The sequence below is a fragment of the Podarcis filfolensis genome, assembly GCF_964270895.1.
Source record: "Podarcis filfolensis genome assembly, chromosome: 9".
Lineage (NCBI taxonomy): Eukaryota > Metazoa > Chordata > Lepidosauria > Squamata > Lacertidae > Podarcis > Podarcis filfolensis.
This window is the reverse complement of record NC_139610.1, coordinates 70429774-70444655: the sequence shown is the minus strand read 5'-3', so window position 1 is coordinate 70444655 and position 14882 is coordinate 70429774. Positions and strand designations below refer to the sequence as shown.

General features: G+C 44.8%; 1 protein-coding gene across 4 annotated transcripts in view; it reads left to right on the top strand.

Annotated features, from left to right (window-relative positions):
• CTNNA2 (catenin alpha 2) overlaps positions 1-14882 on the top strand; it is a 398693-nt gene that overhangs the window by 244275 nt on the left and 139536 nt on the right. For all 4 annotated transcript variants that reach the window (XM_083571203.1, XM_083571202.1, XM_083571205.1 and 1 more), the window contains one exon: positions 3450-3530. In XM_083571203.1, the coding sequence (XP_083427329.1) occupies positions 3450-3530 (81 nt within the window). The remainder of the gene's footprint in view (positions 1-3449; positions 3531-14882) is intronic.

Genomic DNA, 14882 nt, shown 5'->3' with positions numbered 1-14882 from the left:
GATCCTGCTGAGAGTTTCTGGAATGTGCAGTTGTTTTGCTCTGGTTATCTCCCACTTGGACTAGTGTGAAATATGCTCTATGTGGGGCTACAACTAATCCAAAATGCTGCTGCCAGACTGGTGACTGGGAATATCCACCAGGGCCATGTAACACCGGTTCTAAAAGATCTGCATTGGTTCCCAGTACGTTTCTGAGTGCAGTTCAAAGTGTGGGTGCTGACTTTTCAAGACCTACATGGCTTCAGCCCTGTATACCTGAAGGAGAGTCTCCACCTACATTGTTCAGTCTGGACACTGAGACCCAGCTCCTAGGACCTTCTGGCAGTTCCCCCATTGAGAGAAGTGAGGTTACAGGGAACCTGGCAGAGGGTCTTTTTGGTAGTGGTGCCCACCCTGTGGAGCACCCTCCCATCAGATGTCAAGGAAATAAACAACTATCTGACTTTTAGAGGACAGGCATCCCCATATAGAGAAGTTTTTAATGGTTCATGTTTTACTGTGTTTGATATTTTAATTTGTTGTGAGCAGGGCTATTTTTCATGAAAAAAGGGTGCTGGAACTCTCCATCCTCTCCTCCTCCCTGCTGTGGGGCTCGCAATGGCGCCCGCCTGAAAGGTGTGTTCCAGTGTGTTCCTGCTGAAAAAAAGCTCTGGTTGTGAGCCATCAAGAATGGCTGGGGCAGCCCAAGCAGATGGGCAGAATAATGATGATGATGATGATGATGATGACGATGATGATGATGATGATAGATTGGATTATACTAGCAGTATATGTGAGCACATGGTAATTCTGAAAAGAGGGGAGGTGTTGTAGCTCAGTTTTCTACTGCGAATGCAGAAGTTACTCAGTTCAGTCCCTGGCATCTCCGGAAGAGGACTGGGGAAAGGCCCATGTCTGAAACCCTAAAAAGCCATTGACGCAACAATAGTCTGCATATATTCACATGCTCTTCTGTTGTCTGAAGTGTTGCACAATACCAGCTGCTATAGTGTATCCATTGTTTTATTTTCAAACACTTCTGCGAGTATATGTGTTGTTAACGAGGTCTGGGTGTTGGAGTTGTCTGCAACAGTTTGCTCAGATCTTCTGATGTCGCCTTGTGCTCATTGCACAAAGTCAGACTTTGTCTCTTGCAATTTCCAAGTGCTGCCAGCCACTCATGGCTGTTTCCTGCACTATTAGAAAATACAGGTAACTGATTTATTTTTTGTGGAGTTCATAGTAACCTCTGACTATTCTAGTTTTCAGAGAATAGAAGGCAGCACTAAGATTCAAACTGTGGTGTTATTGGTTTTTGTTGTTTTTTTAAAAAAAAAGTGATAAGAGATTAACTAATCTTTAAAGAGACAACCTTCTTCTAAAAAGCAAGATAGTACATACCCTGAAGTCATTTAAAGCTTTCCCTCCCTTAGACCTTTAATGCTATCCTCTTTGCTGTTTTTTTTTATTTGACCGTGAACTGTAAAATACAGTCCGTCCCCCCCAACTTCCTTAAAAAAACCCAAAAAGCCAAACTTGAATTGAGGATTTTTTTGTGTTGATACTTTCTCCACGGGGGGAAAATGTTTTAAGTGGAAGTTGCCTTTATCCTGCACCTAATGTCTGCCAATGTGAGCCTTGTTACCATCGTAAGGAACATTTTCCTTCTGTCCTCAAGCTGTTTTGCTGCTTATTATCATGTTTTAACATCCCTGCTGCCTGGCAGGATGGAGATTAGAAGCTCTTAATATTCGTTTTATAGTGAGGAGTATTGCCAGATTTTTTTTCCCTAGAGCAAAGGCTACAGTACAGGGATATAATGCATTAGCACAAAACTTCGGTGCGATCTACTGAGTCACCTTAATCTCCCCTCTTCATCCTTTTATGATTTGTTTTAAAGTAATCTGCTGCACTCAGCAGTTATCCCCTTAATATTGGAGTTGAAAAACTTAATATAAGAAATAACTCCCGATTGGCGATGAGACAGAAGCAAGCAGTATAAAGAGAGAGGGCACAATCCTACAGGCCAGGATGTTTTCCCAGGAAGCAAAATGGGGGCTATGCAAGGCACAGCAAGAAGACATCCAAGCAGACTTATCAGCCAGGTAGCTGGAGGTTGGATGGAGGGTGGGAAGGTCTGAGATCAGGTGATGTGCTATCTGCTGTAAGGTAAAGGTAAAGGGACCCCTGACCATTAGGTCCAGTCGTGACCGACTCTGGGGTTGTGGTGCTCATCTCGCTTTATTGGCCGAGGGAGCTGGCATACAGCTTCTGGGTCATGTGGCCAGCATGACTAAGCTGCTTCTGGCGAACCAGAGCAGCGCACGGAAACGCCGTTTACCTTCCCGCTGGAGCGGTACCTATTTATCTACTTGCACTTTGACATGCTTTCGAACTGCTAGGTTGGCAGGAGCAGGGACCAGGCAACAGGAGCTCACCCCATCACGGGGATTCGAACCTCCGACCTTCTGATCAGCAAGTCCTAGGCTCTGTGGTTCAACCCACAGCGCCACCCGCATCCCGCTATCTGCTGTAGGTGATATTAAAAAAAAAAATGGGGAATTTGATTAGGCCACCTATGTAGAGTGCGAGAGAGAGAGAGAGAGAGAGAGAGAGAGAGAGAGAGAGAGAGAGAGAGAATGGAGGTGAAATGAAGGAGCTGAAAAGGAAAAGGATGTTATATGTGTACAAATGATCTGATGTGTAGGAGAAGAACCAGCTGACAGTGGAGTCATGAGCATCTATAGAACGAAGGATCTGGCAAGAAAGTACAGCCAGAGTTTGATCAAATGTTGTGGGAGGATGCCTTGGAGACCTTTGGGTTTTGCAGTTGGAAGGTCACTCTTGATTTTATCAAGGGCTGTCCCAAAGGAGTGCAGGCAGTTAAGATAGGTGTTGGAATAAAGTCCCCCAACAGATCACACCTCTATAGTCCCAATTTATTTTTGCTGCTAAATACATGGCATATGTTCATATATCTGGTACTAATGAGAACCACTCAAAAAGCTGAACACTCCCATTCCTGGACTGTGTTTCCTACAATCTAGGACACCACATTCATTTTGATGCATTTGTGTGCTCCTGGGTAGACAGATTTCCACTTTGGTGGAGGGCAGAGATGGCTCCTAGCTGTGATGGCTATGTTCTCCCACCAACCATCAAAGTAGTCTGAATACGTGTAGCTGGGAAATGCAGTTGTGGAGAGTGCTGGTTCACTTGAATGCTGCTTGCAAACTTCCAATGGGCATCTTGCTGACCACTATGGGAGCAGGAGGCTATACTAGATGGATCTTTAGCCAGATCCAGGTGGGCTCCCACATGTGATCAAATCTTTCTGTGTATACTGGAGTGGCTACAGCTGGAAGGGAGTGATGTTGTACATATTTTATGCAAGCTGAAGTTCCTAATGTATTTTTTTTCATTGTGTTTTACCTAATTAATTTTTTAATTGTGCTTTATCTTTTGAACAGACTGGAAGGAAGGAGAAAGGAGACCCACTTAACATAGCAATTGACAAGATGACCAAGAAAACAAGAGATCTACGAAGACAGGTACTTCTTGTTCACTGAGCTTTTTTTATTATTTAATTTAAAGAAAGCTTCCATGCTGGATAGCCAGCTGCTGAGCCAATAATAGACCTAGAGAGATGTGTCCTATTTTGGCAAGCATCTTCTCGCACGTCTCAGTGTGGACTCTTTGCTTCTGAAACTGCAGGCTTCCAAAGTAGGCGCTAAGGAGTCTGGCAGAAGCATGGATTTGCAAAGGTCTCTTGCCTATTATCTGATTCCTGTTCCTCATTTATTTATATTTTTAAAATATTACTATTGTCCCCTTCAGCTTATCAATTTTTGATGCGGATCACAAAGCCATGCAAGCAGCCAACAACAATAAAATAAAATTAGCAATGGTGATATGAACCTGAAAAAGTAAAAATGCTGTTTAGAGCAGAGACATTGCAGTCATCCTTGGGTGAAATTACATTTCTCAGGGGCTAGCGGAGTCTTTTGCCTGGGTGCCAGAGAGGGAAAGAAGAGACCTCATTCCCTTCCTTATGGTGGCTTAGCTCTGCCAGCCAGGTAAGCAAAGATTAAGGAAAGTAGGTTTGTTTGTTTTTAGAACGGAAAGGTTTGGGTAACCCCATTGAGAGGGGCAGGGCCTTGGGCTCAGAGAGGTAAAGTTAGCTCAAATTTGCATTGATCCAAATTTCATTCTTTCTTTCCTTTTTTTTTAAAAAAAATAACAACTCTGTTCCAAAGCAGTCTGATATGAACCAGAGAAGGGAGGATCACCCACTTTTAACAGAGTAACAGCATCAGATTAGCTGTAATGTTAACAGACCTAAACTTTAGGGAGCCTAGAGCTAGGCTGGATATATTCTGAGCCATCCTCCCCCTCCCCCTATTAATTTTATTTTTAAAATGTATATCCTGTAACATTGCCATTTCAAAAGACCGGGGGTAGCAGCTGAAGTTGAACACAAGTGATAGGAACCAGCAGATCAGCCCATTGCTTGAAAAACCCTCATGCATCATGGCCTCTTGCCTGCTCCTTTTAGTTCAGGAGGGGGAACCCACAGGTCTAGGGGCCAAATACCGCCCCCAAGACTTTCTATTGGACCCTCAAGACTTTCCCCACAACATATTCTCTCCCCAGATACCCCCCTGCTTCTCAGGCCATGTCCATCATTGGCCCTGGTTCAAACCCTCCTTGAGTGTTTTTGCCTGGCTAGAATGTGGCCTCAAATTCTAATAATGCCCTTTGCTTGCCTGGATAAAGGATAGAAAGGTGTGTGTCAATTTGTGTAGAAACTAGTTTACTATACAAAGGCCAAATTTGCATTTCTTGCTCTGACCCCTTTTCCCTCTGACCCCACCCATCACTGTCATGTGGCCCTTGGAAGATTTCCCAGAATGGAATGTGGCCCTCGCAGTGAAAAGGGGACTCATCTCTGCTTTAGCTAATGCTACCCATTTTGCTCTTGTAGAGAGTTTCATAGCTGAGCCAACAGCAGGTATGAAATTATATTCCAACGACATAAATGCAGAGGAGCTAGTAGCAGTGTTGCTGCTAGGTGCTGTTTTTCAGTATTAAGGCACCCGGCTTGATTTGGCGGAGCTGCTTGCGGCCCAAATGTGTGATCTTGCTAGGAGATGTGATGGTGATTGGTTCAAGGTGCCGGATTATCTCAAAAAGCTTCTGCATTCAAGATCCCTGGCAAAGTTTATCTGCAATTTGTCATGCAGCTATCTAATACTCTTTCCAGTTTGAGAGGAGTAAACACTGGGCTGTTCTCACTTAACATTCTTCCTTGGTTATGCTAAACATATATACCTCCATGCATCCCTTTCAAACATCACTCAACCAGAAAAGCAAGGAACAAAACCCGGCTGCGAACAAAGTGCTTAGGAGCGAGCAGTTATGTCAGAGGCAGCAGCACACAGCTCTGGCTGCCTCTCCTTCTGCTGCATGGAAAAGATGGGGAGTTTGAAGTCTGAACAGAAGTTGTGCCAACTGGCAGGACTCTTTGCTCTTCTCCTGCAGAGAAGCTTGTCAGACAGAACAAAACAAGCCTCTTTCATTGCAGGCTAGGGCAGACAGACACATTCACAGCAGCAGGGTGATTCCCTCCTGCCGGTTATTTTGGGTTCTTTAATGTTTTATATCTTCCGGGGGAGAGGGGGAGTAGAAACAAAAGGAAATCACTAAGTTGATAATTTCTTAATGCTACAAGTTGTCCTACAACAGCAGAGAGCACATGGTTCCTCAGAGAATCTACTTCTGCAGTGGCATTGCATTGAGTGAGGAGGGCAGACTGAGGGAGACTGCAAGCCTGCCAAGGCCCAGCATCGTTTCGTATACATCTCACTGCCTGCTGGTTGCCTGACTGTCACTACCCCAGCATCCCACGTGTTCCAACTTTTGCCTCCAGCCATTGCAACCTCACCCCATTTTGGATGATTTCTGAGCTGACTGGGCAACTGGTCCTCTTCTTCTCTAGCTTTTTAGGCTTTATTCCCATTCGTTGTCTTAGCTGGGCAAAGTACCTTCAGAAAGCCAGATCTGCAGCGCCAGAAAGGACAATGAGGTCAGCTGCCCTTCATCCTGAGAAGACACTGCTACCATCCTTGTGTTCCATCTCCGCTTCTGCCACATTGCAGCAGCCACAAGTTGCTACAGTCAAAGGCTGCTTAAGTAAGGGTGGATATGTTGTTTTCAGCCTGGGGGCCACGTTCCCTTCTAAGCAACCTTCCAGGGGCCACATGCTGGTGGTGGGTTGGGCCAGAGGGGAAAGGAAGCAAAGCAATAAATATGAATTTTGCTTTTGTACAGTAGACTAGCTTCTACTCACATATTCCATCCAGGCTAGCAAGAGTCATTATAAGAATCCAAGGGACCGTTGCAGGCAATAAAATGTACTCAATGAAGGGTCTGGCCTCAGGATAGGGCATCTGGGGTCCCAAAGGCCATATAGAGAGGCCTGGGGCCCACATACTGCCACCCCTGTATTGAAGCAAGCAGGGTCTCCGTTAAGGGTTACCTGAAGGAAGTCAAACCCCAATTTTAGGCTGGCTGTTGAAGGAACATTCAAGTACCATTAGGAGCTCTCCATGATACTAATTTCCCACTCTGTTTATTGGAGATCTGACCCTGCTTTTTTAAAACACATACATAGGAATAAGGGGGGATAACGGGCAGTGGAGCTCACATATCTATTAAGCACAGTTTGCTGTGACGTTCCTATCATTGTCAATAAACAGTGGTTGGATTTCCCAACTAACAGTAATTCACATTCTTTCCAGCGAGTGCTGCCTCTGTGCTCAGTCCCTGGAGTTAGCTCAGTTGGTGAGAGTGTGGTGCTGATAATGCCAAGGTTGTGGGTTCAGTCCCCATACAGGCTACCTGCATAGTCCTGCATTGTAGGGGGTTAGATGACCACCAGGGTCTCTTCCAACTCTACAATTCTATGTTGCTGAGCTTTGGGGGGGGGGCAGGATCATGCAATCAACCAGGATTGACTAAGAATGTCCAGCAATCAATCGGTAGTTTGCAATAGACCTGTTGGACATCCCTGGTTTAGGAAATAGAAAAGGACTCATTCACAGCATTAAATTCAGTGTATGTTGTACTATAGAATTCACCATCCAATTTCTTTGGGAATTTAGCTATATAAGAACCACAAATTCATTATGCTATATGCTAGCAGTGGGGAACCTCTGGACCATGTGCCCAGGGAGAGTCCAGATTAGGGAGAGTCCAAACTGCACCCACCTGCCCACCTGTAATTTCAGGTGTAGGGCACATAAATATGTGGCTGGGATCAGCTGCAAGCAGACTCCAAAGGGTCCATGTCCATCAGCTGATCGGCATCGAAAGTGAACTCATTGGAAGAACCACTGTCAGTGCCAGTCACCTGAGTGGGGACCCCCTTTGCAGTCAAACAGGTGATTGGCACTGACAGTGGACTTTCTTCTCAGTGGCTGTGAACGGAAGAGTGCTGAGATAAGTTCCCCTGAAGATGATGCAACAACTGATTTGCGCTGATGGCACAGGAACACAGTACAGGACAACTTGCACTGAGAAGAAGCCCCCTGTGGTTGACAGATGGAGGGCCCAATCCACTTGCCTGTGGGGTTGGGGGATGTAAGGTTCCAGCCAGATCCAGTTCCCTACCCCCTTCTATAAGCAAATGATCATCTGAGACTCTACCTACATCAAGCACTTAGAGCTAACATTTTGATACAATGGGAGGCATTGGGTGGCACCCCAGTCATTGTGCAGCTGCAAAATCATGCTTATTGGGTTTATCTCTACATAACAAAGATTTGTTATTGGAGTCAACAAGGTCTCTGTCCTTGAAATCTGGTTTTATGGAAGCAGTAACAGCAAGCTATTTTTCCATCTGCCAATCTCCCCAGTGACCTTTAAGAAATTAATTATTTGTTATCCTGCTCCTCACAAAGAGATATTATTAAACAAGCAGCAAATTGCCATCAGAAAGAAGGGATCTCTGTTCTGTTTAGCAGCTTCAGTGCCGAAGTCAAGGATCAGAAACACATACAGTAATGAGGACTTGGGGCTGTATTGTCAATATCTGTTTTTTTCATCTGACAGTGTAAACACATATGGCAGCAAATGCCTCTTCTTCCTGGGTAGCGTTGCCTGAAAAGAATAGGGACATTTGTTCATAATCTTTCAGAAAATACCCTCTGATAATTCTACCACAAAGTACTGTACCCAATTGTTAACTTTTTCTGGAACCTGAGAGCATGGTGACAAATGCAGCCCTCTAGGCTTCTCTCAGTGGCCCTGGGTACTCTCCCAAGCCATATACCCTCTCCAGCAATACCTCTTCTCCTCTTATCATCCTTTGTCAAGTGATTTCGCCTGGCAGGAATGTGTCCTTGAGCACTGATACTGCCACTGGCTGGTCTGGGTGGAGGGCATGTGCATGTGTTCAAGCAATAAGTCAAAAGTAGTTTACTGTTCAAAGACAATTTTACAATGGTTGCATTTGCTCCTGTCCACCCCTGACCTGTGGCCTTCAGAAGGGAATGTGGTCATTGACCTGAACAGAGTTTCCCCTCCCCTGATCTATTGCCTGCTTCAAACATGAGACTTAAAAAAAGGTTGTAGCAGCTGTTGGTTCTTTCAGGTACTAACTAAAAGACTGCTACTTAGGCTATTTTCTGCACCAATGACGGAGCCGTTACAATGCTAGAAGGGTAGGAAGGACCTGCTACCTTCTTTCTCTCTGATGCTGCATTCATGAAGGATCTGTGTGGTGATGGAGAAGGAGCAGCAGTGTAGAGAGAGGCTCTCCAGCTGACTTTGGTTCCTGCCAGATTCAACAATACTTCCATTTGGAGACACTTGTAGGACACCTATGCAATCTGGGCCCTTTGACGTACATTAATGCAAAACCTGATATCAAAGTATCTAGTGCAAAGGTGGGCTGTCTATTTAATTTTCCCTATTCCCACCTAAAAAATAATTTGAAATTGTAGAGTTGGAAGGGACCCCAAGGGTCATCTAGTCCAATCCCTTGCTCTGCAGGAATGTTTTCACCTGGGATATGCACTGTTCTTCAGATAATGATACAGCTTAATAAGAGAACATTCCACTGGCAGAAACTGCTCTTTGCCATTGCAGAATGTCTCTACTTAAGAGAATACACCTTCCATGGAAAAAGGCAGTAGTGTGACTCTTTCCACATTCTGTGTACAATATGTCTGGCACTGGTGAGACAATGTTGTTATTTTCTCCCCCTTCCCACTGTGCTGGCATCCTGGTTGAGATCATTATTCAGTCTATTTCATTTCCTTGGTGTGTTTTTGTTAAGACCCTGACCCAATTTCAGCCTCATTAGAAGCATGCTTTGGGGTTGTGTACACATACACACGCACTAAAAAAATATACAAAACTGAATTTTAAATTTAGATTGGGCTGAGCTTATTCCTAGGAATGATTTGTTTTGTGGATGGGGATGTTGAGTTATTGCGATATTGAGTTGCATTCATCTTGCACATGAACACATTAGCCATTGTGGCCATCTCTTCCTAAGGCTGCATGGCGTGCCAAGAGATGAGAGATCTGTTGTCCTCCAAGAAAATATGCTGCGTATGATTGGTCATGTAGCTTCATCTCAGTGTTCTGGCACTTTTGAGAGTGAAGCTGCATGGAATCAATATCCAGCACAGCTTTGAGCCCCAAAGCACGGATGGAAATTGTACCAGTCTTTGCTCATCTCTGAAATCCGTCCATGCCAAGTCTTAAAAGTCCAAGAGGTAGGACTTGGTGAACATTTTCATGACTGCAGGAAGGGGCCCCCTTTAAAATACTTTCCCACAGTGTCCTGGAAATGATATTACAATGTTCATGTGAGGCAGAAAATGCACAGCAAAATATGGAATTAATTTAAAATATTCTAAAAACAAACACATACCCTCTCAGTTAATAGTTGCAAGGTTGCCAGGAGCAGCACCTTCCAGCCATCAAATGTCTGGGAAAGTTTCAAAGCCCTCCTGAATATTTATAATGAGGGAGATGGATGAAATTCACCAGGAAAAGATTTCCACACATGAGGAGCTGCCACCGAGAAGGCCCTGTTGCAGGTCTGTGATCTGGGCAGGGGCAGTTGTTTCAAACATGCTTCTTTATTGAAGCAGCAGCAATGGGAGGAGCATATTCCACAAATCATTGCATCATAGATGTGTAGGTTAGCAGAATCCCAATGTCTTCCCCTGAGTTTGTGGAAGTCCCACAGTTTCCCAGCACTGGTTGTGTTATATTTTGTAGCTGGGGAAATGTGACTACCCCTTCTTCTTCAGTTAGCTTATTTTAATGGACAGGCGGAATATAATTTTGCAGTTGACATTAGTGCTATTTATTGGACATTATCTGTGACATGATGTAATGAGTGGTGATGAATTCATACAACGCTAAGTTTAGGGGCTGTCTATATTTAAGGTTTAAACTTTACCTGGTCATTGCAGGAACTTTGATTTGTATATGTTGCTTTGGGGTTGTTGTTGTTGTTGTTTAATTGTTGTTGCCACTGTGCTACCCTCCTGTGCAAAGCCAGCACTAGAGTGGGTGTTCAGCCCCCATTATTTTAAAATTAATATTGCAAACAACCATTTGGTTATTGCTGCACAACAAGTCTGCCTACATAGATTACATTGGGGGGTAGGGGGTAGGGAGGTGGATATTTCACTACCAGATCCAGATGGAGCTTGAGACCATTATGCGCATAAAACAAACTATAAAACATGGCTGATTCTCGCTGTGTGGAGGGGCTCCAGATTTCAGCACCATGGAGAATGGTGGTTTGGTTGGTTCCTTGCTTTCCCTTCAAATTACTCATTCTGCTACCCCCCTCGCCCAACCGAATGTCTTTCCTGAGATGTTTATCACTGTGACATGGTGTGTGTGTGTGTGTTTTATGGCACTCTAAATCACTTCAGAGCAAATGGAGAGTGTGTTAATGTTGCTGATTTATTTTGCCAGGTCTGCCGTAATTTCCTTGCTACCTAATTATAGGGTTCAGATTCATTTACTCTACACATAATGTTTACTGAAGCCATATGTTCCCATGTTATGGAAGACTATATGCCACTTCCTTGAGCATTAACCATGGATGGCTTTCACAAAGGGTTGTTAGTTAGTTTGTTTGTCCACCACAGGCCATGTCTCTTGTTCCTGTGTACACCTTGAGACAGCACTCTGGGTCTCCCCATCAAAGCAAGCTCACAAATGCCTCTGCTCACAAGTTCTGCTCATGAGCTCCCAGAGGCTGGAATCAGCTGAATAGAACTGCTGCTGGCTGCTAACTCCTCCTGCAACCCACTTCTTTACTCAGCCATATATTTGTATGGCAGTAGTGCTGCTGTTGTGGCCCACCTTACATCAGGCCATGGCCCAGAAGCAAGTGCCAACACACCAGTTGAAGATCATTGGCTTAGACCACTCAGAGCACTGTGGGATCCATTGCTAGAAGCAGCCAGAATCACTTTTGTGGAGGATGAGCTTGGCCAAGATGGAACCTTGTCTGGGTTGTTCTACCTCCTTGCTACTGCTAATTCTGCCCAGTCACTAACCCTCATCCTCTGGGCTTCTTCTGCCAGAAGGAGAAAGCAAGGCAAACAGAAGCCCCTGCTCCCTCTTCTTACCCTCTGCCATCAGCAGCAACGAGGAGGAGGAGGAGGAGGAGCAGCAAGACCACAGGTCTCTGGGAGTCAGCAGTTTATCCTGACTAGGAAGCAGGCGTGTCAAATGCCCAACAATGCCATGCTGATGGCAGCAGGATGAAAGATCCATTGTTTGAAGTGAAAACTGATCCCCCACAATAAAATAAACGGGTAAATTTAGCGCTCCCTGAAACAGACACTTTCCCCTTCAAAAGCTGAAATTTCAGTTTAGCAAAGCCCAAGTCATTTGTTTGGAGATTCCAAGGGTCTCTTGCATGTGTGCCACTGCATGATTCTAGATTCAGGTAGGTAGCCATGTTGGTCTGACACAGTCAAAATAAATAAATAAATTTAAAAAATTGTCCAGTAGCACTTTAGAGACCAACTAAGTTTGGCCTGGATATCAGCTTCCGTGTGCATGCACACTTCTTCAGATACTACATGGGCATTCTACAGTAAATGGGTAGTGTCCACATGGGGATCTGGAGCCAAAATCATGCCTGCTAGCGCTGTCCATTCCTAAGGTCCATCCGTACAGGAGCCTTTGTGAGTATCCCTAGCATGCGAGCTATATCCATGGACATCCACAGAAAAGTTTGGTAAAGGTTCACCCCTCCCACCAGATGATTATTTTTTTCTTCTGGTTCTCAGAATTTTGTTTCCTTTTAATGAAACTTCCTGACATTGATAAAATGTACAAGCACTATTTTTTTTCTCTATTTGGGGCAGTGGGTGTGCAGAAATTAATTTCCCCCCTCTTTCAGTGTATTCTCCCCCCCCCCCACCAGAAATATTCCAGTGGGTGTACCTCCTTGCCATTGTCACCACCGCTCATTCTTCTGGGTCTAATCTGCCTACAAGGGGAAAAGCGAAATGAGAAGGTTCTGTGGCTCCCTCATCTTTAGAACATTTGTTGTGGCTGCCAGTGTCTGTGTCCTGCAAAAACTGAGGGCACCAAGCCTATGCCTGTTGGGCTGCACATCCATAGGCAGGGATTTAGAATGTGTGAAGGTTGGGTGGTGTCGGGGAGTAGGGCCAACAAATATGATGAGGATGATTTCATTATTTATATGCCATCTGACTTGGTTCCCCTCGCCACCCAACAAAATATTTTAAACACGGTAGAACATCAGCCATTCAAAACTTATTTGAACAGGGCTGCCTTCAGATGTCTTATAAAAGTCAGATGGTTGTTTATTTCCTTGACATCTGATGGGAAGGCATTCCACATGGGGGGCACCACTATTGAGAAGGCCCTCTGCCTGGATCCCTGTAACCTCACATCTCGCAAGGAGTGAACCACCAGAAGACCCTCGGAGGAGGACCTCAGTCCACCTCAACACACACAATTGTCCGTTCTATCAGTATAGGGAAGGTTCAAGTGCTCTGCCACTGAAGCTATTTCCTTTCCCCAAAGACGTCAGTCAGTTCTCATAATGAGAAACGTTCGTTCCCATGGAATAAAAAAGTGAGACTGTGAAAGTGGAAATTTCCCGCTTGTCTCCTAGGGGCTGGCAAGTGTTTTTTGGAACCTTTTGATGTACGGTGCTCCCTTAACCTTCCCAGCGCTTACCACAGTCAATACCTTGATTAACGCTAATGCTTAGCTTGGCTAACTGCAGGCGCCGGCCGCCATTTGGAGCAATTAGTAAATATTTAATAAATTCCCTTAGTTTCAATATCTTTTTATGGGGCTGCATCAGCCATAAAGCACACCCAGAGCTGTTTGGTGCTGGATCCCTGGCCGTGTTGCATCATTTTGTGGTGACAGTTATAGCAGTACTCAGCTTGTGGACTCTGCTGAACAGTGGCGGCCGGGGCAGGGGGCGGTTTCAAGAATGAAATCTGTGTGTGCCACTTAAACATGGAAAGTTCTGCAACCCCAGTTCTTTGTGCCAATATGCCCAGCTACTCTCCTTAAAATAATTTGTTATAGATTAGTCATTTTTGAAGAAGCGTACATGTTTGGAAACCAGCTGCCTGTGTAGCAAGAGGAACAAGCACAAAAATGGAGTTCCGACCAAGAAGCCCTGCTTGTGTAGAAACCCTAAATCATTTCAGGTAGGATTCAGGCAGCTAGATTATCTGCCCACCCCTCCATTGTGAGTTAATTTGTCAGTCACAAAAGCATGAAATTCCAAATTCCGAAACAATTGGAATTAGGTTATCTGAAGGAGTCTATCAGTAATGGACATTGCAACCAATGCTCCCGGCATTTAACCAGTGCTGGATTTACGTATAAGCTAAACAAGCTATAGCTTAGGGTCCCAAGTGGGGCCCGCCAAAAAATGTAAAGGGGGAAAATATGGGATGTACATTTCCAAAATATAATATAAAAAACAAATAAAATAAAACCTACATACAGCAACAGTGTTTTGTTTTGTGTTGTGTAGGCTCCTATGATGTAAGTAATGGGCACCACCTGCTAGCCTGCTCTCTAAAATATCACTGGTTTGCTCATTTCTATATCAATTACTTTGATAAAATACATATTTTGTTGTGCGAATGGCTTTAGATACCTATTAGGTCCCTAAATTACCATATAGCATATATTCAACACAAGAAAAAACAGTGACAATTTGTTGTTGACAAAGGACAGCTGGACATATAAAGGGTCCCATTACCTTCAGTAGCTTAGGGCGTCATCAAACCTAAATCCGGCCCTGCATTTAACCTTAAAGGTAAAGGTAAAGGTAAAGGGACCCCTGACTGTTAAGTCCAGTCGCGAACAACTCTGGGGTTGCGGCGCTCATCTGGCTTTACTGGCCAAGGGAGCTGGCGTTTGTCCGCAGACAGCTTCCAGGTCATGTAGCCAGCATGACTAAGCCGCTTCTGGCGAAACCAGAGCAGTGCACGGAAACACCGTTTACCTTCACGCTGGAGTGGTACCTATTTATCTACTTGCACTTTGACGTGCTTTCAAACTCCTAGGTTGGCAGGAGCAGGGACCGAGCAACGGGAGCTCACCCCATCACGGGGATTCGAACCATCTACCTTCTGATCAGCAAGCCCTAGGCTCAGTGGTTTTTAGACCACAGCGCCACCCGCTTCCCTTGTATTTAACCTTAGGAACATCGAAAGCTGCCCTGACACTGACTCAGACTATTGGTCCATGTAGCTTGGTATTGCCTATGCTGACTGGCAGTGACTCTCAAGGGTTTCAGGCAGGAGACTTCACCAGCCCTAGCCGGAGATGCTAGGGATTGAAACTGGGAC